Raw genomic sequence first — 23218 nt, forward strand, 5'->3', positions numbered from 1 at the left:
TCATTCATGGCACAGGTGCTTCCAGAACTATACACTAACTATTCTTCTTCTTTAAAGCACTAGCCTGTCATTGTTTGTGTTAGGGCAAAACTTGCAATGGTGTTTCTGTTTATTACGTTTGTGGAATCATAGGATCACTTTTGTTCTCCACTAATGTCCACACCCTGCATAATTAGCAATTTGTTGATCAGTACAACATAAGGCAAATAATGAGAGTTAATGAGGGCAGCTTCAACCATATGATCTTTTATAATCTCTACCCTGTTTGTGGGAATGTCATTTTTGATAGCTTTTAGATGTCTTTTGTAGTCACAACATCCTGCATCAATCTTTCAAGTAGAATCACCTAAGCAAGAAGATGAGCAGTTATTATTTCTTCCATTTTAAGACCATCATGCGTTTAAAGTCTTTCTCTTGTATGTATTCCTGGATATCTAAGCCAACATCTGTAGACATCCTTTTTCTTTAACCAAATATTTGTTACATAAAATAAAATTATTTTTCTTATGATGAAAACGTAATTAATATAAAATTTATTACATATTTATAAATAAATGTTTCTTTATTATAGGTGACAAATTATTAATTATTATAAAACTAAAATATTTTTGTCAATACACATTACAAAAAATTATAATTTTAGTGGGAGTTATTTTTTTCGTTTCGGCGGTTTTAACCCCCGCAAAGTAAGTTACCCGCGGTTAGGAAAATCGTTGGGAAAAGCTGCGTCGCTAAATTATTACCGGCGGTTTTTTGAAAAACCGTCGGTATTAGCGGGGGTTTTGTGAAAACCGCCGGTATTAACGGGGGTTTTACGAAAACCGCCGGTATTAGCGGGGGTTTTATGGAAACCGCCGGTATTAGCGGGGGTTTTGCGAAAACCGCCGGTATTAGCAGGATTTTGCGAAAACCGCCGGTATTAGCATGGGTTTTCTAAAACCGCCAGAAATTTGTCCAGATTTCTTTTTTAGTTTTTGATTGTAATAAAATGGAATTATAATAAAATTTGTTTGATTAACCAAACAAACAATAAAATAATATGAATTAAAACAAAATATTATATATAAGATAAATAACATTGTTCTACATGTTAATATGTTTATACAATTAATGGTTCATATATTAAAAAAAAATGTTCAATATTAAATTAAAATACTAAAATTATGACTAAGGATGGTAGAACAACTGATCTAAAGCCCACTTGTAATGACCTGATAAATGTATCAATTAAATATTCCTTTCAAAAAGAGAACACATAACAGGAAAACATAAAAATACTCTTACGTGCAATTTTGTAGTAAGCAATTAACTCTCCTGGTCGTTCAGTTTGAACTGGTTCAAAATCCAAGTGTTGCATCAAACTAATATTATCCACTTACACTGAAATTAAGAATCAAAGGATAAACTATCTTCAACTCTGGTCCAAGAACAAGCTTCAAATCATTGAGACAGATTTCTACATTTGGTTTAATCTGCACTTGCTCCATCTGCTTTTCAACCTGAGTTTTATTGTGTTTATGTACTGTCATGTTTCAATGGTAATCAAGGGTAATAGCTCTTAATGCGAACTGCCCTAAAACTTAAACTTTCCAATAAAACAACTAACATTGCATCCAAAGAAAATAAGATAAAATAAAAGGATTAAATTGCTTATAGCATTTTACAACGTCATAGTCTTCCTAAGATGGAATGGATCAAAGGTTTTGACTTCATTAAACATCCTAACCAGGTCTAATTGCAGCATGATCCTGAGAAAAATGTTTTCCCACTAAAATAAAGTAAAGTTGCAGATAGATTAAAATTAATTTTTATATTAGATGATATATTCATTCACGTTTAAAAAAAAAAAGAAACTTCATCTCATCTTAAATAAAATTCATTGATGAAGAGGTGGTTTTTGGCAAGGAACATGCACTGAAAATTTTCTGCAAAGTGTGTCTTGCAGTTTTTAAAATAATTAAAAGGAATGGAATAAGTGATTTAATCCAGTCACTCCACACAATTCACTATGTTTTTCCTAAAAGGTGAAGCATGGTTTAATAAAAAAAATATATCCTTTACTAATCGAACACAACTTGCAATGAATGGAATGATTCCACAAAAGCATATACATAAAAGGAAGTAGTTTAATAAATAATTGAATCCACTAAGAATTTAAATTCGTGAACAAGACTCTCGGCTAAAAAAACATAATTCGTTATACCATAAAGGCCGTAAAGCTTAATTAGTATTGGCATCCAAATTCAAGCTTGTTCTATATACTCCAAGATTGACAACAGGTATAACTCACAGCAACCACTCACGGCAAATCCCCTACCTGGATTCCTTTGTTCATTTTTGCGAAAATTAGCAGCTCCAATTCTTCTACATGATCTAAGGTAAGTCTTACTTGGCTAGATCTATAGAGTTTTGTCCAACCTCTTTACTTACTTCTTCCTATCTCTGACCAACCTTCTCTCCTCCCTTCTTCCTTACTATTTTCGTTAAGTTTTTATAAAGAGGAAATTAAGGTTTTATCCTTGAAGATAGCAGCCCTGTGTTTGGATGTTTCTCACAAAAGAAGGAACTAATTTTCTTTAATTCCAGCCTAATGTTTTCTTGTCTCCAATCAAAATCCTGTACATGTTTTGTTTCATTTAATTATTAGGAGATAAGTTTAATTATTAGGAGATAAGTTTGGGGTGAGGTCAAATCATAAAATTACAAAGAAATGAACGGTTGGTGTGTGGGAAAAGAAGACACTTTCATCATGAAAGAGGGAAAGAAAGGTACAAATTGAAAATGGAAACAGATTAGTCCAGGGCAAAGCGGTGGTAAAGAATCATCAGTGAAACAATCTTTAATAAAATTTTATTTACCTTTTAGCCAAATCAGATTAGTCAGTGTTAAATTGTAAACAAAAATCAAAAATCAGTTACCATAAATCTACAGAAATAATCAACAGAAATTCATTCACTACCTTTTAGAGTGTGTGTGACTTCCTCTTTCTCTGGTTTCCCACCTTCATCGTTCCCTGGTGCTTGTTCTTTCAGATCTGAGTGTGAAGAGTGTTTTCCCCTTTTCTCTTTGCCTTCATGCTTTTATTTCTTTCTCTCTCAAAACCTAATAGTCAGAGACGACTATGTTTATGAAAAAACTAAAATAAAGGTAAAAATCAAAATGTCACATTTTTAATAACTAATAACAAAATATTAAAAAACAGTGTAGCTGAAGTTAGTGGAGAACCTGTAATTCACGGAGGAGAGAGGCGCAGGTGGTGCGAGAGGGGAAAAGGAAGGAGGCGTGTGGCGACCATTAGTGCGAAGAAGAGAAAGCGAAGAGTGAAAAACCTACCTCAGAGAGAGAGTGATGATGAAGAAATGAGAAGAATTTGAGAAGGAATTACGAACGTTGAAGAAATTAGATGAAATTAGAAGAATTACGGAAGATCCCATGATCTGAACCCAAAACGGAGGAGACAAAAACTTCCTCCTTGCCATGCTCCTAGCGCGAATACTCCAAACTCTATTTGAAGTCCAAAAAACATGAATAAAAGGTGCGGGGAAGGAGTATGATTGAAAAAAAAAATGAGTACATAGAGGCTGAGGGAGAGAAACGTGAATGAAGGTTCGTGAATAAATGGCGCGGGGAATGGGTGGGGTTGGGGGAAAATGACTTCAATGACTGTGGGAGAGAAAAGTGAATGAAGTCTCGCGAGGAAGGGGAATGAACTCGAAAAATATTTAGTTGTTACGGTCGATTCATCAGAGAACCGCCCAAAATTTATCAGGGGTTTATGCAGCCGCCGAAAAAAAACCCCTCTTAAAATATATTATTTTTGTAGTGACAAATGTATCATAAATTCACTATTATATATTTCATAGAGAAGTTATACACACATATATATATATATATATATTAGTAATAAATAAATATATTAAACTTGTGTTTTAGATTTGAATTTAATAAGATTTTTCTTTCATAAGTTAAAATTGTTTTTTTTATAATGTAATCAATTGTGTGATAAATATAAAACTTTTCATTATTTATATATTATTTGTGACTGATTTTTATCACAAGATATTAATAACAAGACATCAAGACATATTTATAGATTGTAATAATAAATATTTATATTACTAAAACTAATTTTTGTTACAGTAATATTTACTGATAGAAAACTATCCTCATATGTAGGATCCTTCTAATAATTTTTAATAAAAAACTTAGCAAAATAGAAAATTTAAAGAAATCAAAGATAAAGAAATTTAAATTAATAAGTAGAAAAATATTTGTCACATTAAATTAGAGTCTCACATATAAAAATAAAAGTTCTAAAAATGAACTTAGGGAAAATCGTCACTTTTTAACATTTTCACAAACTTTTTAACACTTCTAGTTTTAAAACATGATAATATGCTGGACAATGGGTCCATATATTATACATAACAGTACAATTCACTAGATAATCCATTAATGAACTTCAATTTCTAGCCACTAGATTTTGGAATAGTGTTCATGCATGATGGTGTTGAGCTGTTGAGTTGAGCACTGGTGATTTTAATTGCTGAAGATCAATCATATTCTCAACATCTCAGGTTCTTTCTCCTCCTTTTTCCTTTTTTCAGTTCCAATCTTCTTCGATTTCGATGCATCCACGAATATATTGTTCTTTGCACTAACTCTTTAGCTGGAGAGGGTCTGTGTTGAACCTGGGGAATTAGGCGTCCTACTTACTTGTTGGTTCAAGTGCTTATTGAATTCAGATTTTTTTTAAGTGGGTTGATTTTTTGGTGTTGTAAGTATATAATTCTGCTTTAGTGTCAAATGAATTATCATCGATCTTGGAACCATATTTTCTGATAGAAAAATCCTAATTATAATGCAACTTGTTTTTAACAGCTTGACCAGTATTGTATGTTGAGCAGTGCGTACTTAATGATATTTTTACTAAATAGTGAGATATTTTCTCTTTATTTTTATTGGTGTAAAAGATGTTTTATATCAATTTTAAAAATATCTGTTACATCAATCATGTACAAGAATGCTTATTAAAAATAAGTATTTATAATTACTTCCACCTTTAAAAATGTTATTTTAAAATCCTAAATCCTAATATTTGCATAATTTTTTATGTTACAGAGTTTTAACCAAATGGGAGGACGATCGAGATATGTATCAATTGAAATAGAACGTTTAGACAGAGAATGGACTGAGATGCTTCAAAATGTGAAACCTCCAGAGATGGATGAAATCAATATGCAATGCATTTATAGGGTACCAGCAAATATTCGTCAAAATAATCCCAAAGCCTACACACCTCAAATGGTTTCAATTGGCCCTTATCATCACAACAGTTTTGGGGCATCCGAAGAGCTTAAACTAAAATATCTCAAGGGATTTCTAAATCGAACAGGACTACTTATGAGAGTATTTGCTGTCAAAATTAAAGAGTTGGAAGAAACCATTCGAAGTTGCTATGAAGGGCCTATCCAATATAACAGTGATGAGTTCTTAAAAATGATTTTAGTTGATGCTTGCTTCGTAATTGAGCTTTTTCTAAGATGGCATAAACCCAGGGATTGGGTGGAAAAAGAACCTTTGTTCCTACAAACAAGGGTGCTAGTACAAATTGAGAAGGACTTGCTACTGTTGGAAAATCAACTTCCATTCTTAGTTTTTGAAGAACTTTACAACCTCACTGGTATGAATGAGAAATTTCTTGACATTACTTTCAACTTTTTTGAAAGAAAAAGTTTAGGAAACGTGTGTCCAATAGAGTCTCCAAAACACTTCACAGATTTGCTAAGATATTCTGTAATATCATCATCAAAGCTTGGTCTTGGAAAACAGGAAGAAGGCGAAGTTATTGAACATGTATACAGCGCAAGCCAACTGATGGAGGCAGGTCTTGAGTTCAAAGTCAGTCCAAATAAAAGTTTCCTTGACTTGACCTATTCTAAACATGGAGTTTTGAGCATGCCAATCTTTAATATACATGACAGTACAGAACTTCTGTTCAGGAATATGATGGCATATGAACATGGCAACCTTTCTGCTACTAACATCATTACTCAATATGTAGTGATTCTAGATTTTCTTATCAATACTGAAAAAGATGTGAACATACTTGTTGAAAAAAAACTTATTGTCAATTGGACTGGTGATGCTAATAAAGTGGTTACAATGATTAACAATCTCACCTCACACCTTAGCATGCCACATTTCAATTCCCACTATTTCTCCATCTGCAAAAGCTTAAATGAATTCTATGAAAACCCTCGCAACAAGTACAAGGCTATCTTCATACACGACTACTTCAACACTCCTTGGAAAATAGCATCTACTACTGCTGCAATTATGCTACTTTTCCTCACGTTTATTCAGACTGTATGTTCAATCATCACACTCTTTCATGGTAAGAAATCATGACATATCAATAGTTAACTACAGATATGAGCTATTGCAACTGATAAAATTAGCTACGTTAAATTTGCAGGTAATTAAAGAAAGGATTCATTAAATAAGCAACAGTTGGTGAAGAAAGTATTTTGATGATTGTATTTGATTGTCTCGTTATCAGGAAAACTTTGTGATGTTATTTACTGTGTTGTTATTTTTCTTTCAATGAATATTCAACTTGTTTTTAATATTTCTATTTGGATGTTAACTTTAACTACTTTTTATTCACATGTAACTTTGTTGCGAGGTCTTAGATTACTAAAAAAATTAACTTGTAAAATGTACTTTTTTTTGCTAGAATAAAATGCACTGTATTTATGTCTGAGTTCCTTCCTTAACAATTCGAGTCCGTATAACCTCCTTGAATAACCATGGATGGACAGAATATATCATTGAAGTCAATGTCTTCTAAGTATATTCCTTTACTACCAATATATCACAGTATCATTCCACTTGATGATTGTTATCACATTTGATCTTATAGACTCATTTGCAACCTTTTGAGAAGGAAGAGGATAGTTACACAAAAATACGACACAGTAGCTATCCAAGTTAGAAGATGAGGTGGAATAGGAGAAGGATGAGTTAGAAGTGATAGCAATATCATTTATCTCAAAAATAAAATTTATAAAAAAATTATATTATTTTCTTAAAGATAAATAATATTATATACAAATTTAAATTTTGTTCTAATAAAAAATTGCATGACATGTATATATATACAATATACTGAATAATAAAATGTAGAAAAAAAATAAATACTTTATTATAAATAAATAATATTGTTTTCATATTTAAAATTTTAAATCACGATAACTACCTATTTTTTAAAAAAATTAAATTGAAAAAATCGATTAGGGCCTAAACCCTTCCCCTTTTCCAGCAAACATTATATTTACTTTTCAGTTTCTGAAATGCATTTTATATATTATATTATGATCCTGCATACAATATTCATGACTTGATTTAGTCCATGCCCTGACTACATACATTGAAAACAAACTGATAAATTTTTTTGGGGACGTAAAGGCAGGAATTAAAATCTTATCGACTAAAATGTTTATCCATTAAATTAATCATTATAATAATAGCTACCAGAAAAAGAAAAAAATATTAAATTATTATAATATTATAATAATTTTACTACAGAATTCTTATCTAACAGAAAAATTCTTATCTAGTACACAAAATTGAGAGGCATTTACTCCCTAGAAGATACAAATATGACGCAGAATTCACTTCACAAAACCGAACCATTGTTATTTGAAGATGATTTTTTTCCCCGAAAACCAACCACATTGAGTTTAGAATTCGTAGATTTGGTGGTACTGACCACTTTACCTGTTTGCCTCTTATCTGAAGAACCTTTTCTAATGGTGCTACTTGCCCTAGAAGAATTCCCAGATTTTGAAACGTTAATCCCTTTTTTCATAGATTTGACTGGTGAAGCTTTGCCAGATTTTATACCTGATCCATTATTTCCAGAACTGGAACGACTACCAAATTTGCCCTTGACTTTTGAAACTTGAACCATTTTTCTACCCTTTCCTTTCTGCTCTGTGATTTGGGTCCTTGCAGTGTCCCTTCGAACACTTTCTTTTGTGATAGCCTCCAAACTCTCATTGTTCCTTATTGCTTCCTCTATTTTGCTGGCCAAGTCCAAGTCCTTTTTAGCAACTAAACTTGTTACCTTCCCTGCATAAGAAAAGAGCATTTTAGATCTTCCAACTATAGCAACATATTTGTAACACTCATAATGCAATGTCTAATGTACGAAATAGAAGAAACCCGATATGATACACACCAAGAATTTTTTCTTCCTTTCTTTGCTTCGGTATATAATGACCAATTTTTTACCCCAGTTAGAAATGCTCCATGCAGGTTTTTAAAATCAAATAGATAGTAATCAATTTTATCTTCTAGTTTATAAGCAATTTCAACTATAAGATTTGGTGACCAAGAACATTGTCTGCAGCTTCCAATTTACAAATACTAAGGCAAAAACACTGCTTGTAAAATAAAGATCAGGATTATCGATTGAGATAAACTGATTAAATTAAATTATATAAGAATTTGTTACCTTTTGCACCCATACGAGCAGTTCTACCTGTGCGATGAAGGTAGTCAATCTAAAATAGAAAGGAAAAAGAATATCAAAAGGGGAAGGCAGAAAGAAGGTACTCTGACCTAATAGGCCACTAAATAAATTAATAGATGTGATGCTCACAGAATTCAAGGGGAAGTCAAACATCACAACATGATCTACATCCAAGTCTAGACCCCTAGCAGCCAGGTCCGAGCAAACCAACGTAGGACAATCATCACCATCACTCTTAAACTTTCTGAGATTTTCAACCCTGAATTCAAGAGAAAAACAACATAAATAAGTGGGCATGACAGGAAACAGAGCATCAGAGAAGCACTGGTTCAAATGGAATCATAGGCTCAAAAGCTACCATATGCAATTTTATTGTACACAAATTTCATTTATTGTTTGGCCCATTCTTTCTCTATTTTCTTTGGTCATTAATCACTCTAGCTGCCTAGTAGTATCAGGTCAATGAGTTGTCTAATAAGCAGTGCCCATCTTCTCTAATGACATTTTAATTTATGTCATTGTATTTGAAACCCATCACAAGTTTTGCAAGAATCATGTATAGTATTTATTGTTATGCAATGAGTAAAATTTTCTTGGTTAATTTAGCAGTTATTCGGAGTCCCCAAAGCAGAGGGTATTGTTGTCTTCTGATCATTGAAAGTTTTAGAATAAAAACAGGCGTGTAGTCAGTGTATCGTATCATATTTATTGTAAGCCTCATTGCTAAAATATATTTGACATTTTTCACTTTCTATTACCTCTTTTCCATGGGTTGAATTTCTTTAAAGTAAGATGCCCCTAATTTGAAATAAATTACCTACCTTCTAAACTTGCCCAGTTCAAATCAACATTGAATATACCCTTTCAATTTACATATCTCCTCATTTTAAAGCTTAGAGTCAAATTCAACAGTTACAGTGTGCCTATTTATGATCAGCTTAATTCTGTGCCATAACAAAATAAAGAGGAAGAAGTAGAGAAGAATTTCAACATAGCACATTACCTTTGCTCTGCTGGTACCTCACCATGGTAGTTTACAGTAGAAATCTGATTTTCACCAAGAAAATGATCCACAGCACGACTAGAATCCAATGTATTGCAGAAAACCATCACCCTGTTACCCTTTGCAAGGCTTGGTTCTAGTACCTAACATCACGTGATCAGAAAACATATAATGAAAACCCAATAAATCAAGAAAGCACCCTAGCCAACAACAGTGATAATGCAACACAGGTTAGTCAAAGAGTGACTCAACCAACCAGTTCACATAAACCAAAGAACAGTTTAAAAACAACAATTACTCAAATATCAAACATGAAACAATTCAAATGCTGAACAAGTACAAAATTAAAAAAACATGTCAAGCCCTAATTGGAGGTTTTTTTTCTTCATCATATCTTATGATAAATCTTAATCCTATCTAGTTCGGTTTAATGGAAAAAATTATTCTGCTTGGGAATTTCAATTTAAACTATTTGTCAAAGGCAAAGATTTATGGGGTCATACTGATGGCAAAATTCCAGCACCTACAAGTCCAGCAGATTTGGAAAAAGGGGAAACCAAAGATGCCCAAATCATGACTTGGATACTTAGCTCTATTAAGCCTCATTTCATTTTTAATTTGCACGGCCTTATAACACTGCTAAAGACATGTGGGATTATTTGAAAAAGATTTATCATCAAGACAATGCTGCTTGGAGGTTTCAATTGGAGTATGAGATGGTTAAAATTTCACACAAGGAAGTCTATCAATTGAGAAATATTTTTCTGGTTTTCAAAATCCTTGGGCTGAATATTCCAATATTATTAAGCTGGTATTTCTGGTGCAGTCCTCTCTGCTGTCCAAACAGTGCACAAGACTAGCAAGAAGTTGGCAAAAGAAGAAGGTGATGGAGATCATTCTTCAAGAGTAAATTTTGATGATGATAAAAGCAAGTCCAAGATCTTAAAGTGACAACAAAAGATATTGGAAGACTTGTAGTTTATTTATTTATATGATTAAGCCTTTGTAATAAGACATATTAGCGAATAAATTGTGTATAGGACTTTGCTTAGAGTGTCATAAAGCAACATGCACAAAGATCACCCAGGAAAATATTTTATTTATCCAAGAAATCATGTTAAAATCAAAATTTTTAGAAGAATCTCTATTATAATTGATTATCACTGCTGGTAATAGATTATCATAGCAAAAAACAATGTTTTCACAAAAGTTTCTATGATAATCGATTATCACTTCTATTATCAGCGGGAATTGTAACTTGACTCTTTAGTTTCTTAACCTAATTTCGAAAAGGACTTCTATAAATAAAGTGGTAGGCTTTCATTTGAAAACATAGAAGTTAGAGAAGTGTGAGTACTTGAGAACTCTTTGTGGAAAGGCTTTGAAAAACCTAGTGTGGATTAAGTGTTGCTGCTGTTGCTAGGGGAAGTTGTTCATCTTTATGTGATTCAAAGGAGGTGTTCATTCCTTGTGAATTCAAGGAAGGTGTTTCTTCATCTCTTGTGTGATTCAAGAAATGTGTCTTCATTCTTTGTGGGACTCAAAGGAGGCATTCATCCCTTGTGGATTTCAAGGGAAGTGTCTTTCATCTCTTTTGGTTTAAAGAGAGATGCTTTCTATCCTAAACGGTTCTTACTCCTATTTGCAATCTTAGTTTATTTTTAGTGTTTGAGTTAATCCATTTTTAAAAAAATTAAAAATTGGACGTAGGGTCTTTTGATCAAAACTAGTTAAAATTACTTATTCAATTTTTTCTTTCCCTACCCTCCTTATTTATCTGCTATTATCTTAAAGAAATCATTTTTATTTTTAGGTCAGATTTTAAAAAGGGAAAACTTTTAAAAAGCATAGTTTTATAAACAAACCAATTCACCCTCTCTTAGTTTTGTCCAAATGCAATTATTTCGAGATTCCAACACAAGAGAGATCAATTCTTGATGAAGTTGCAATCTGACTTTGAAGCCACTCTGTGGCTCCTGAATCTAATATCCAGGAGTGGGCAAAATTTGTATCTGAAACTATTAGGTACCTGGGTTGGAAACCTAACTATGAACACTAACAGTAGGTAGAAACAGTAAAGAAATAATGGGTTCTATTATTGACAGCGATAGAAATCTCTTTACAAAGAATGGTTGGGAACCTCCCTCCATAATCTAAACCAATACCCTGCACTTCCCTCCACACTAATGTGCGCCAGACGCACATTTTCTTCCTCTGTCACCCCTTGTAGTTCGAAGAACTTCTCAGCGCGACTGATCCAATTCAATGGGTCGAGTACCTCGAAGACGGGTAATTCCCCTTGCTTCCTCCCACTTTTATTTCGCCATTGTTTTCTTCACGCCTATCCCTCCTGTCCTCATCGACGGATGCTTGGCTCCCATCTAAGTGTCCATCCTGGTTCCTGTTTCGTCCACCCAATATTTGCATGATTTTTTTGTAAGTCTTGACGCATCGCGGCCGTTTCTTGCCGTATTTCTTGCATATTTCTTTTCCATTCTACCATGCTCCTTTCGCTGGTCCTCCTCTCCAAGGTATTGTCTCTTCCTTCCACCACGCATATCCTCCCTTCGATTCTATTCTCCAAAGCGGTAGCTTGCCCACCGTCTTGCTCCGCCTTTAATTGGATCCGGTAGTTTCTTGATAACATCTTGATCCCTTCTTGATCCGGAACCCCTCTCCTAAGGATAACCGCAAGTTCTCCTGTTGATACGGCAGCGCTCTGGATGATCCAGCCGCTTCTCGAAACGGCAGGTCGGACCAATTGTTAGGTACCTGGGTTGGAAACCTAACTATGAACACTAACAGTAGGTAGAAACAGTAAAGAAAGAATGGGTTCTATTATTGACAGCGATAGAAATCTCTTTACAAAGAATGGTTGGGAGCATAACCTCCCTGGTTGGGAGCATAACCTCCCTCGTTTGGTAAAAGTCCAGACTTTACAAAAGAATACTCAATGCCCTCTATAGAGTTACAGGAGCTTTATTTATAGCAGCTCTGATCCACTCCCCTATTACAACAGAAACCTCTACACCCTTGATCGTTCGGTCCTGTAGCCCACACACCCTTAACCGTTCGGTCTTTCACCATTCGGCTCAACCAAGAGAATATGGAATCTTACCAGAATGTATCAAAGCACACATACCTATAGGCTTGTCCATCTTACTCCTAAAAGATCTACTTAAGATTGAAACTGTAAAATAATTCTAGAGGGCTTGATTGATCCCTCTCACAATCTTCTATTTATAAGAATAAATTGATACACAAATACATGATAAATAGGGTAACCCTAGACACAATATAATCATGATAAATAGGGTAATCCTAGACATAATATAATCATGATAAATAGGGTAACCCTTGACACACTATAATGATGATAAAATAGGATAAATATCCTAACACTCCCCCTCAAGCTGGAGCATACAAATTGTATGTACCAAGCTTGGAACAAATAAACTCAATCCGAGGACCCCTTAATGACTTGGTCAATACATCTGCGAGTTGATCGTTTGACCCAATAAACTCAGTACATATTTCTTTGGTCAACAACTTTTCACGAACAAAATGACAATCAATTTCTATATGTTTAGTCCTCTCGTGAAACACTGGATTTGATGCAATGTGGAGAGCAGCTTGATTGTCGCAATACATCTTCATAGTATGGATGTCACAAAATTTAACCTCTTGAAGGAATTGTTTCACCCATATAAGTTCACATGTTAGTGATGCCATTGCCCTATACTCGGCTTCCGCGGTTGATCGAGCTACTACATTCTGTTTCTTACTTTTCCATGAAATAATGTTTCCTCCCAGAAAAACACAATATCCTGTTGTAGACCGTCTATCAATAGGTGAACCTGCCCAATCTGCATCATAATACCCAGAGACATGAATGCTTCCTTTATCTTCATATAACAATCCTTGCCCGGGAGCCTTCTTTACATACCTTAGAATGCGAATGAGAGCATTCCAATGGTCAATACATGGAGCCTGCATGAACTGACTAACCACTCCAACTGCAAAGGATAGATCTGGCCTTGTAATAGTGAGATAAATCAGTTTGCCAACCAGCCTCCTATACCTCTCTGGATCGGAGAATAATTCACCTTCTTCTGTCCTTAATTTCTGGTTTGGGTCCATGGGACTGTCTACCGGTCTACAATCAATCATGCCTGTTTCTTGTAATATATCAAGAGCATACTTCCTTTGGGAGATTACAACTCCATCTTTTGATTGCGCTACTTCAATGCCTAAGAAATATTTGAGACTTCCAAGATCCTTGGTTTGAAAATGTCTACACAAGTACTCTTTTAGTTGAGATATTCCAACAGCATCATTTCCTGTAATGACAATATCATCAACATATACTATTAAGTAAACACATTTCCCGAGAGAAGAATGACAATAAAAAACTGAATGGTCTGCTTCACTGCGTTTTAGCCCAAATTTTTGAACAATGGAGCTAAACTTTCCAAACCAAGCACGTGGGGATTGCTTGAGGCCATATAGAGATCGATGCAATTTGCATACCATACCAGACTCCCCCTGAGCAACAAACCCTGGAGGTTGCTCCATATAAACTTCTTCCTCAAGATCACCATGTAGGAAGGCATTCTTGATATCCAATTGATGAAGTGGCCAGTGACGAATGGCTGCCATGGCAAAGAAGAGACGAATAGTAGTCATCTTGGCTACAGGAGAGAAAGTGTCACAATAATCAAGACCATAAACCTGAGTGTAACCTTTTGCAACAAGCCGAGCTTTGAGCCGATCAATTTCACCATCAGGGCCAACTTTAACTGCATACACCCATCGACAACCAACCGCCTTTTTTCCTGGGGGAAGGGGCACCAGCTCCCAAGTATTACTGTGGTCAAGAGCCTGCATTTCTGCAATCATAGCTTGTCGCCATCCAGGATGATCAAGTGCTTCTTTCACATTCTTGGGTATAACAACAGAGGACACTGAGGATAAAAGAGAAAAATAGGAGGGCGACAATCGATGATAGCTTAGAAAATTATAAATGGGATGAGGGTTCCGAGTGGAACGAGTACCTTTTCTGAGGGCAATAGGCCATGCTGAATCATTTGCACCAGGAGGCGTGGGAGGAGGTGACGAGGGAGAAGAATCTGAAGTAGGAGATTCACCATTGTCTTGGGGAGGTGGACTATCCATTGGGGCCCTGTGTGGGATGATCTCAGTATGTGGAGAAACAGGTGTAGAAGGATTGTGATCATGACTGGGAATGACAGAGACAGTGGAGCTATTTGACTCAACCATTGGAATAGGAAGGACCTGCTGGAGGATAGAAACATCCTGAACAGATGGAGAGAAGTAAGGAGTCTGTTCAAAGAATGTGACATTGGCAGACATGTAATACTTCTTAGTTTCAGGAGAGTAACACCGATATCCTTTTTGAAGTCGAGAATAGCCTAAGAAGACACATTTGAGAGCGCGAGCGGAGAGTTTGTCTAGACCTGGAGACATGTCATGAACAAAACATACACAGCCAAACACTCGGGGAGATGTATGAAAGAGAGGATCATTAGGAAACAAAATGGAGAAAGGGACTTTATTATCAAGAGAGGAGGAGGGCATCCTATTAATAAGATAACATGCAGTTAAGATGGCATCCCCCCAGTGATGGACAGGAATATGGGCACCAAGCAAAAGGGTACGAGCAGTTTCAACCAAGTGTCTATTTTTTCGTTCTGCTATACCATTTTGCTGTGGTGTATGAGGACAAGTAGACTGATGTAAGATACCATGGGAACTCAAGATGGCAGAAAAGGAGGATGAAAAATACTCTTTGGCATTATCACTTCTTAATATTTTGATTACTTGACCAAATTGATTCTTGATTTCATTCAAAAAGGATGTAAAGATAGCTAACAATTCAGAACGATTTTTCATAAGATAAACCCAAGTACATCTTGAATATTCATCAATAAAGGTAACAAAATATCTATAACCAAAGGAGGAGATACGACTAGGTCCCCATATATCAGAATGGATGATGGAAAAACTAGAATTACATATTGATTGAGACCTTTTAGGAAAGGAAGATCTAACATGTTTTCCTAATTGACATGACTCACATTCTAAGGTTTGGAGACCACTAAGTTCAGGACACATCTTTTTTAATTTGGACAAATGAGGATGGCCAAGTCGATCATGTAGCACTTTAGGATTAAGAGCAGCAACACAAGACACCCTTGGACGAGATCCAAAATGGTATAATCCGCCAGCTTCATATCCTTCTCCAATCTGTCTCCCCGAACCACGCTCCTGTATAACAAAAGATTTATGATCAAAGGTTATTGAACAATTTAACATTTTAGTCAACTGGCTTAAGGAAATTAAATTAAAAGGACAATTAGGGACAAAAAGGACTGAGTTGAGATTGAGGGAGGGAGACAAAGAAACATGACCGACTCCTTTGGAAGAAGTTTTAGATCCATTTGCAAGGGTTATGAAATGAGGTTTTTCTCGAAAGGAAATAGATGAGAACAAAGAGGTATTACCAGAAATGTGATCAGAAGCACCTGAGTCAATTACCCATGAATTTTGACATTCCATAGATTGAGAAACGCAGGCTGTTGATGTATTGGGAGATTGAGATGGTTGTGCCAAGCTGTTAGACTTTAACCTTAAATACTCTTGATATTCATCCTCAGAAAACATAGAAGTAGAGGTTTCAGTTTTCAAAGTGGAAGTTTCAGTCTTCGAAATATTGGCGGTTTTGGAAGGGAAACCATGTAAGGAGTAGCAATTCTCTTGAGTATGACCCATCCTTTTACAATATGTGCATTGAGTACGTCCCCGACCTCCTCGTCCTCCTCCTCTAGTGCCACGTCCTCCTCTTCCTCGTGTGGCAACCATGACAGATGGTTCCACTAGTTCATGCGCTTCTTGAGTTTGAGATACCGGGACACGCAGAAGGCGAGTGGTCAATGTTTCCATAGAGGGGACCTCATGACTAGTTAGAAGTTGATCTCTGAGATGATCAAAATCGGGATGTAGGGCACGAAGGATCAACACCATGTAGAATTTGTCTAGTTTCTTTTTTATATCCTCTAATGGATCTACTTCCAAAAACATCCTAAGTTCTTCGACAGCAGATTGGGCTTCAGTCATGAAGGACACCATATCATGGTCTGCCATTTTAAGAGATGCAAGTTTATTCGTAGTGTCATAGAGACGTTGAATATCGTTGGCATAAATGCTTTGGGCTTTCTTCCAAAAGGAGTGACAAGTTTTGAAAGCCCTCAAAGATACAAAAAGTTTGGGTTCCACTGATTGCCATAACAGGGCACACAACTGGAAATCTGCTTGTTTCCACTGATCAGCTTTTTCAGTAGGCACATGGCTTCCATCTCGCTCAAGGTGGTCATAATGCCCTTGGCCAAGGAACCACATTTCAACGGCAGCAGACCATGATAGATAATTTTTTCCATTTAGCTTCTCGGAGGTAATTGATGGACTTCCAGAGAAGGAAAGAGTACTGCCAGACGCCATTTCTGAAGAAGACGAATAGTACTAACGAAGAACAAGAAAACCCTAAGGGTTTAGACGAAGGAAACTTTGACAGTGATGGACGACGGTGGCCGGCAATGGCGGGCGGTGGCCGGCGGTGACGGTGGCCGGACGGTGGCCGGAGACGGTGGCCGGAGACGGTGGCCGGAGACGGTGGCCGACGGTTGACGGTGGCCGGCGGCGGGCAGCGGCGGGCGACAAAGAACTGTGGCGCCGGACAAATATATATTACGAGACAGAAACCAGAGCGGGATCGACCCGCTCTGATACCAACTTAAGATTGAAACTGTAAAATAATTCTAGAGGGCTTGATTGATCCCTCTCACAATCTTCTATTTATAAGAATAAATTGATACACAAATACATGATAAATAGGGTAACCCTAGACACAATATAATCATGATAAATAGGGTAATCCTAGACATAATATAATCATGATAAATAGGGTAACCCTTGACACACTATAATGATGATAAAATAGGATAAATATCCTAACAGATCTTACTCTTTCTATCTCTTCATGATTCAGTTACCCAATCTCTCCATTCTATCCAATTACGAGTTTAGTTGTCCTTGGCCTCCCTTCTTTTGGTTGTGAAATTTCTGGCCCCATCCTTGGCTGGGTGGTTTCCCATGTAGTTTCCAAACTTCTCCTTAGTGTGACATGGTTTCTTGCAGTAAGTACACCACACTTCTTGTTTCTTTTCTCCTGTCGTAAAATCGTTCTTCTTCTGGTTAACCACCATTATTGCTCCTTCTTCTACCTTCATTGTTGTACTTTCCTTACTTTGGATAATGGCTGAGATAAAGGGAATGGAAAAACTAAGTGCAGCGATGAAGGCTGCATGAAGATGATGATGATCATAGCAACAATGCAAATACGGATAACGGCTGGCAGCGATGAAGGCTAACAGTTCTTTTTAGGGTTGCATAGCTATGAAGGCTTTTAGAAATTTACGTTACGGTCAGAGGCCCTGGTAGGATACTAAGAGTCTATGAGAGAAGGAAGAGAACATAGACTGTTAATGTGTTAGTTAACTACTGTGAGTAAGGGGGATGCTTTTGTTGTATTGCAGGGGGGTAGTTAGTTAGTCTGTTGAGGGAAAAGAGCAACCTATATAAGGGTTGTATAATTCATTAGAGGGGTAGCGATTGTTTCATTGTTGTATAGACAGGACAATTCATATCCTGTGGAGGTGGGATTCATCCCCCTTTTGGAGGCTTGTACAGTTGGGAATTCGATACAGAAGAAATATACAATTCTTTTCTTCTTTCTGGTGTTGGGTGTGTGTTTTACTATTGCGTATTGATAGTTCTTGGTCCTTCTCGACCCAAGAACCTATCAGGCTCCTAGGACCAGGAGCTTTGGTACCATCTTAAATTTGGAAGGGAAGAATTTCTTTATTTCTCACTCACAATTATTAGGCCAGCTGACCTATATTTATAGGTGTGTTCTGAGATAAAAACAGAAATTAAAAAATAAAACAGTAAACAATCTTAGAGAGAATAATCCCTATAATTATGAGATTTTATTCTTGTTACAATCTCCTAATATCAAATTCAGAATCAAATCTAACCAAACAAACAAAATAAAAGATAAATATAAATTTCCCTAAATAAAGCCTAAATTCACCGCGTGCTTCTAGACACTTACGAGTCGAAGCCAAGGGTAATCTAAATATGAGATGTCCTTTAAGGACAAAATCATGACAAAAGTTCTAGACTCCAAAATGGACGATACATTGAATAAGGTGATTGATCCTAATGATACAATCTTAATGGACTTGAGGTCAGAACAAATACAATCATTAGTAACTAGTATACACATATTCCCTCTATTATACTTTTTTAGAGTCAGTTGGTACCATCAAGTCCTAACTCTAAATAATAACAGCCTAGACTTATATCTCATTAGCTAAAGTGAAAGAAAAACAGCCTGCGTGAGACTTAATCCCAGGACCAAATAATCCCAAACAGACTTGGTGCCCCTTGATTGCACATCCCAACACAAACCAAAATTATCAACCATTGGTTGACACATGTCAAACACGCCAAAATTTATAACTATACCTGCAGTAATGCTTCAAGCTTGTTCTCAGAACCTGAAAGTCTAATAAAATCATGACGAGCAGAAGAAATCTTCTTATGCAATGTTGATGTGCGCAGATGAACAATGCCTTGAAACTCTTCATCAATCAGCTTTTGAACAGCCTGCAAGACTCAAAGAAATCAATACTGAAGTTCATTGTCAAAATTGATCATGAAAAATGCATTACACTTAATATAATAGGGATTGTCCACAATTCAAGAAAGTGAAAAACAACCACGGGACTAACATTTATATAGAAGGGCACCCATTTTATGAATAACCTTCTAAACCATTAGTATTTAATTTGCGTGTAGCCAACAAGAATATGGTGCACACACACCTTTGTCATGGTTGCAGTTACCAAGATAGTCTGAAAACCAAGACCATCAGGTTTTGAAGCGCGATTTTTTAATGGGCCCAGAAACTTGCGTATATCAGGACCAAAACCCCGATCAAACATTGTGTCTGCCTCATCCAATACCTGCAAAGCAAAGACCATCATCAGCAAGTGAAGCTTAAACTCAATGTTGTTATTAAAAACTGTCAATTGTGAGATACTCACCAAGTATTTGATGTCACCATACACCATGTTGCCCTCCTCAATATGCTGAAGAACCCTTCCAGGGGTACCAACTACCATATCAATGGGGTTGTTAAGGGAATCCTCCTGAGGCCTAATCCGGCCACCACCACTTACCATGGTACACCTAAATCGGGCATGATGGCTTATCGATTTTGCTACTCGAAAAACCTATAAAGCCCACTTCATATTAATGTAATCCAACTTAATAGGAGTGATTTATACAACTTAAATGCAGCTAACCTGCTCAGATAACTCCCTTGTAGGACACAATACAACAGCTCGCGGACGCCTGGGCTTCAACAGTATTCCATTCAATTGTTCATCCCGTCGTAGCAACTACAGGTATATCAACAAATTAACAGTGCCTCAGCTGCCAAAATAAATGCCTACACAAGTTTGCCTCAGCTAAATCTAAATAACAGTCCAAGATAAGTCAGTGCAAACATTTTTCACTCTAAGATTATAATAAAAGTTATGTTCGGGAAAGTGAACTATATTGACCAACATATTCTCATGTTTGGTAAAGGAAAGTAAACTTAGGAATAGAAAAAACAAATAGTGAACTAGGGATCTTATTCTCATTTCAAGGTATCAAAAGAGTGACTAAATTTTTAAGTAAACTAAGGAATAGCACATACTCATGTTTCATACAAGTTTTGCCAAAAACAACCCCGCAGAGGTTTATTCTTGTTGATTCCCATGAAAATAAAATGTTTGTCTCACTTCTTATTCCCATGGTGAAAGAACTGTATTTTACATTCTCGTGAAAATGGAAGTTACTTTCTAACATAGCTACTCATCTTCACTACATTTTTTACAATCCTACTTTTATTTTTCAATTCAATATATTTTAATTACTCTTCTGAAATTATTAAAAGGCAGCCAAACATGCTCAACGGATCAATATTCCTCATCGTAATATTACAGTAGATAAAATATTATACCTTGAAAACTCTTCAAAGTTTAAAAATTTAAAATTAAAAAAACATCCATATAAATCTTAGGATGAATGACAATTTTGGTCCTTGAATGTGTACATCTATGTCTATTTTAATTCTTAAATGTGTAAATAGATGACAATTTAGTCCGTAAAAGACCAAAAATATATTATTTAGTAACTGAATGTGTGATTAAATTTGGCTGGACCACTTCATTCTTAAGCTGGAATATTTAAGAACCAATTTGATACCGAGTTATATTTTTGACAACCAAATTGACAGTAAATAGTAAAATTTAAAACCAATTTGTTTTTAAGTTATACAAAAGGATGTAATTGTCTAACTTCTTTCACATTGGGGACAAACTGGGAACTTTCTTTCTTTCTCGTACTGAAATTTCATACATTCAGGAACTCATTTAGCCTAAAATTTACGTAGGAGCATAGGTAGTGTCTAACACTCTTAAGTGTACACAACGTAGACATGTTACTATCTTAAAATTTTTAGATCATCTCCAATGCACAGTTCATAGTCAATGTCATAAGCTTAAAATTTGTGTCTTATATGACACCTTATTCGAACATGCTAATGTGACATGAAATGAATTCGAAGACCTAGATATAAATTAGTCCTTAGTTCACAAGAATTAAAAAAAATGGTTTCAACTTTTGAAAAGTTAAATTATAAACAAATAAAATTATTGAAGTGTAGGATTGCATTGGAACAAAAATGCCAAGGTATTATAAATTATATGAGAGTATAATATAAATAACATTCTTTGTGTTGGAAATGAACTTAGCTCACAAATTTCCATTTTCAAAACGAATGCAGAACAACACCTGAACAAGAGGAAGCAAGTAGGCGAGGGTTTTGCCAGAGCCAGTATGCGACCCCAAAACGACACTCTTCTCTTCCAAAACGGCGGGGATGCCAATTCCCTGTATCTCAGTGGGTACATCAATCCCCATTTCACTAACCGCCGCCATAACTTCTTCACTCACTCCCAACTCCTCGAAACTGGCAACCACCTTCTTCTCCTTCTTCGCCCTCTCTTTCTCAGCCTCCGCAACGGCGGCGCCCCTGGCCTTCTTCCTCGGTTCGGGGGCGATTCTCGCGGCATCCCTGAGGTGTCGCGCCCGGAGCCTCTCGAGGAGTAAAGAATGCTTCGCGTCGGCGGTTTCCGGCGCAGCAGCGACGGAGCAGAGTGGGCGGAAGCGGGGGAGAAGAGGGAGGGCTTTGCGTAGTGGGACGCGCTTGGCGAGGAAGCGCGTGAAGGAAGAATAAGAAGAAGAGGAAGAAAGGGAGAAGGTGAAGAGGGTTCTTCCTGTAGCTCCCGCCATGGCTGCAAACTGTGGGGATTTTAGGGTCACATAACAGAGAGGTGCTTTTAGCATTGTTGATGATAACACTTGTTGCAGAATCAAGATAGTTTTGCAAGCCAAAGAAAAGCAGATGCGATATTTTACAATTTTAAATTAATGATATATTTAATTTATAAATTTATATATAAAAATAATTACGTTTCAAAATTTATCTTAGAAGATATGGAAATGAGAATTGGTTATTTCCAATTTGTATACAGTTTTTTAAATCGTGAATTTGTAGTTTTGTTGTAATTATTTATGATAATGAAGAAGAAATCATTTTCTCTAACAAAATTATAACTTAAAACATTATTTTAATTACTGAAATAAATTTATGAAAATGTATTCCCTCGCCATAAACATAACTTGTGACATATGCTTCTCTCGTTTAGGCTAGATAATGTTCTTAATTAAATTTGGTTTGGTCTTTTATTTTTTAATTTAATTTAAAATCGTGTTTAAGTTCAATAAAAATAAGTTTTGTTCTCACGCTTTCTGAGGTTAATATTAAAAAAAAGTTGATTTCTTATTTAAAAATATTTTCTTTGAAAGTGTGTCTTTTAAAGGTATAAATAAATTCAGACAAGTTTATTTTAGTGAAATAATTTATAAGAGTTTAAAATTAGGTTTAAACTTTAGTTGTTCCTATTTTTGTGGGTTTTTTCCATTTTGATTTTTTATTTTTTGAAGTTATCAATTGAGTTCTTAAAAGTGTTAATTTGAATCAATTGAACCTCTACTGTTAAATTTACTTAATGGGATTAAGTTTTTGCACAGGTAAGAGGTTGATGTGTCAATTTTTTAAAATGTGGCATAAGCTGAGTGATACTTGGAATGTCCTAAGTTTAACTTGAAAAATGTTTGATTAAAAATATTAAAAAAAATCATCTTCATTACAAGCACCACCCAGAAGTCTTCTTCTCAAAGAGACAAACAACAAAGAGAGACCCAACAGATAGAGAAGAAAGAAGCAATGGGTAAAGAAAAGTGGAAATGGCGGTTGGAGTGCCAGTGGTGGATGCACGGTTTGGCGTTTCTCGCAATTTGGTGAACCCGTTTTGGAAGAGGAAGGGAACGGGTCGGCGACGCTTCCGATCGGCGGTGCCTCCGGTTGTCGAAAGTTCATCTTTCTCAACCAAGGTAGTTTCTCCTTGTTGTGACATTAA

General features: G+C 35.8%; 2 protein-coding genes and 1 long non-coding RNA gene across 5 annotated transcripts; 1 reads left to right on the forward strand and 2 right to left on the reverse strand.

Moving 5' to 3' along the window:
• Nucleotides 1–1201: 1201 nt before the first annotated feature.
• Nucleotides 1202–3819, reverse strand: LOC128193489 (uncharacterized). 3 transcript variants are annotated; one of them, XR_008244750.1, is made up of 4 exons: nucleotides 3423–3819; nucleotides 3226–3329; nucleotides 2960–3119; nucleotides 1202–1499 (listed from the first exon to the last, which is right to left on the reverse strand). It is a non-coding gene; the product is annotated as an uncharacterized LOC128193489 (long non-coding RNA). The 3 variants fall into 3 exon arrangements; XR_008244751.1 differs by having other exon boundaries at nucleotides 2960–3102; nucleotides 3226–3815; XR_008244749.1 differs by having other exon boundaries at nucleotides 3226–3815.
• Nucleotides 3820–4429: 610 nt separating this feature from the next.
• On the forward strand, nucleotides 4430–6725 carry LOC108344407 (putative UPF0481 protein At3g02645). Its single transcript, XM_017582852.2, has 3 exons — nucleotides 4430–4577; nucleotides 5122–6397; nucleotides 6479–6725. The coding sequence occupies exons 2-3, from the start codon at nucleotides 5134–5136 to the stop codon at nucleotides 6484–6486; spliced, it is 1272 nt and encodes a 423-aa protein (XP_017438341.2). The 5' UTR covers nucleotides 4430–4577; nucleotides 5122–5133; the 3' UTR covers nucleotides 6487–6725.
• Nucleotides 6726–7542: 817 nt separating this feature from the next.
• On the reverse strand, nucleotides 7543–22130 carry LOC108345986 (DEAD-box ATP-dependent RNA helicase 39). The gene is made up of 9 exons (XM_017584882.2): nucleotides 21528–22130; nucleotides 19991–20086; nucleotides 19730–19918; nucleotides 19508–19648; nucleotides 19149–19289; nucleotides 9543–9685; nucleotides 8669–8798; nucleotides 8522–8570; nucleotides 7543–8136 (listed from the first exon to the last, which is right to left on the reverse strand). The coding sequence occupies exons 1-9, from the start codon at nucleotides 22080–22082 to the stop codon at nucleotides 7682–7684; spliced, it is 1899 nt and encodes a 632-aa protein (XP_017440371.1). The 5' UTR covers nucleotides 22083–22130; the 3' UTR covers nucleotides 7543–7681.
• Nucleotides 22131–23218: the final 1088 nt, after the last annotated feature.

This window comes from Vigna angularis, chromosome 8, assembly GCF_016808095.1.
Source record: "Vigna angularis cultivar LongXiaoDou No.4 chromosome 8, ASM1680809v1, whole genome shotgun sequence".
Lineage (NCBI taxonomy): Eukaryota > Viridiplantae > Streptophyta > Magnoliopsida > Fabales > Fabaceae > Vigna > Vigna angularis.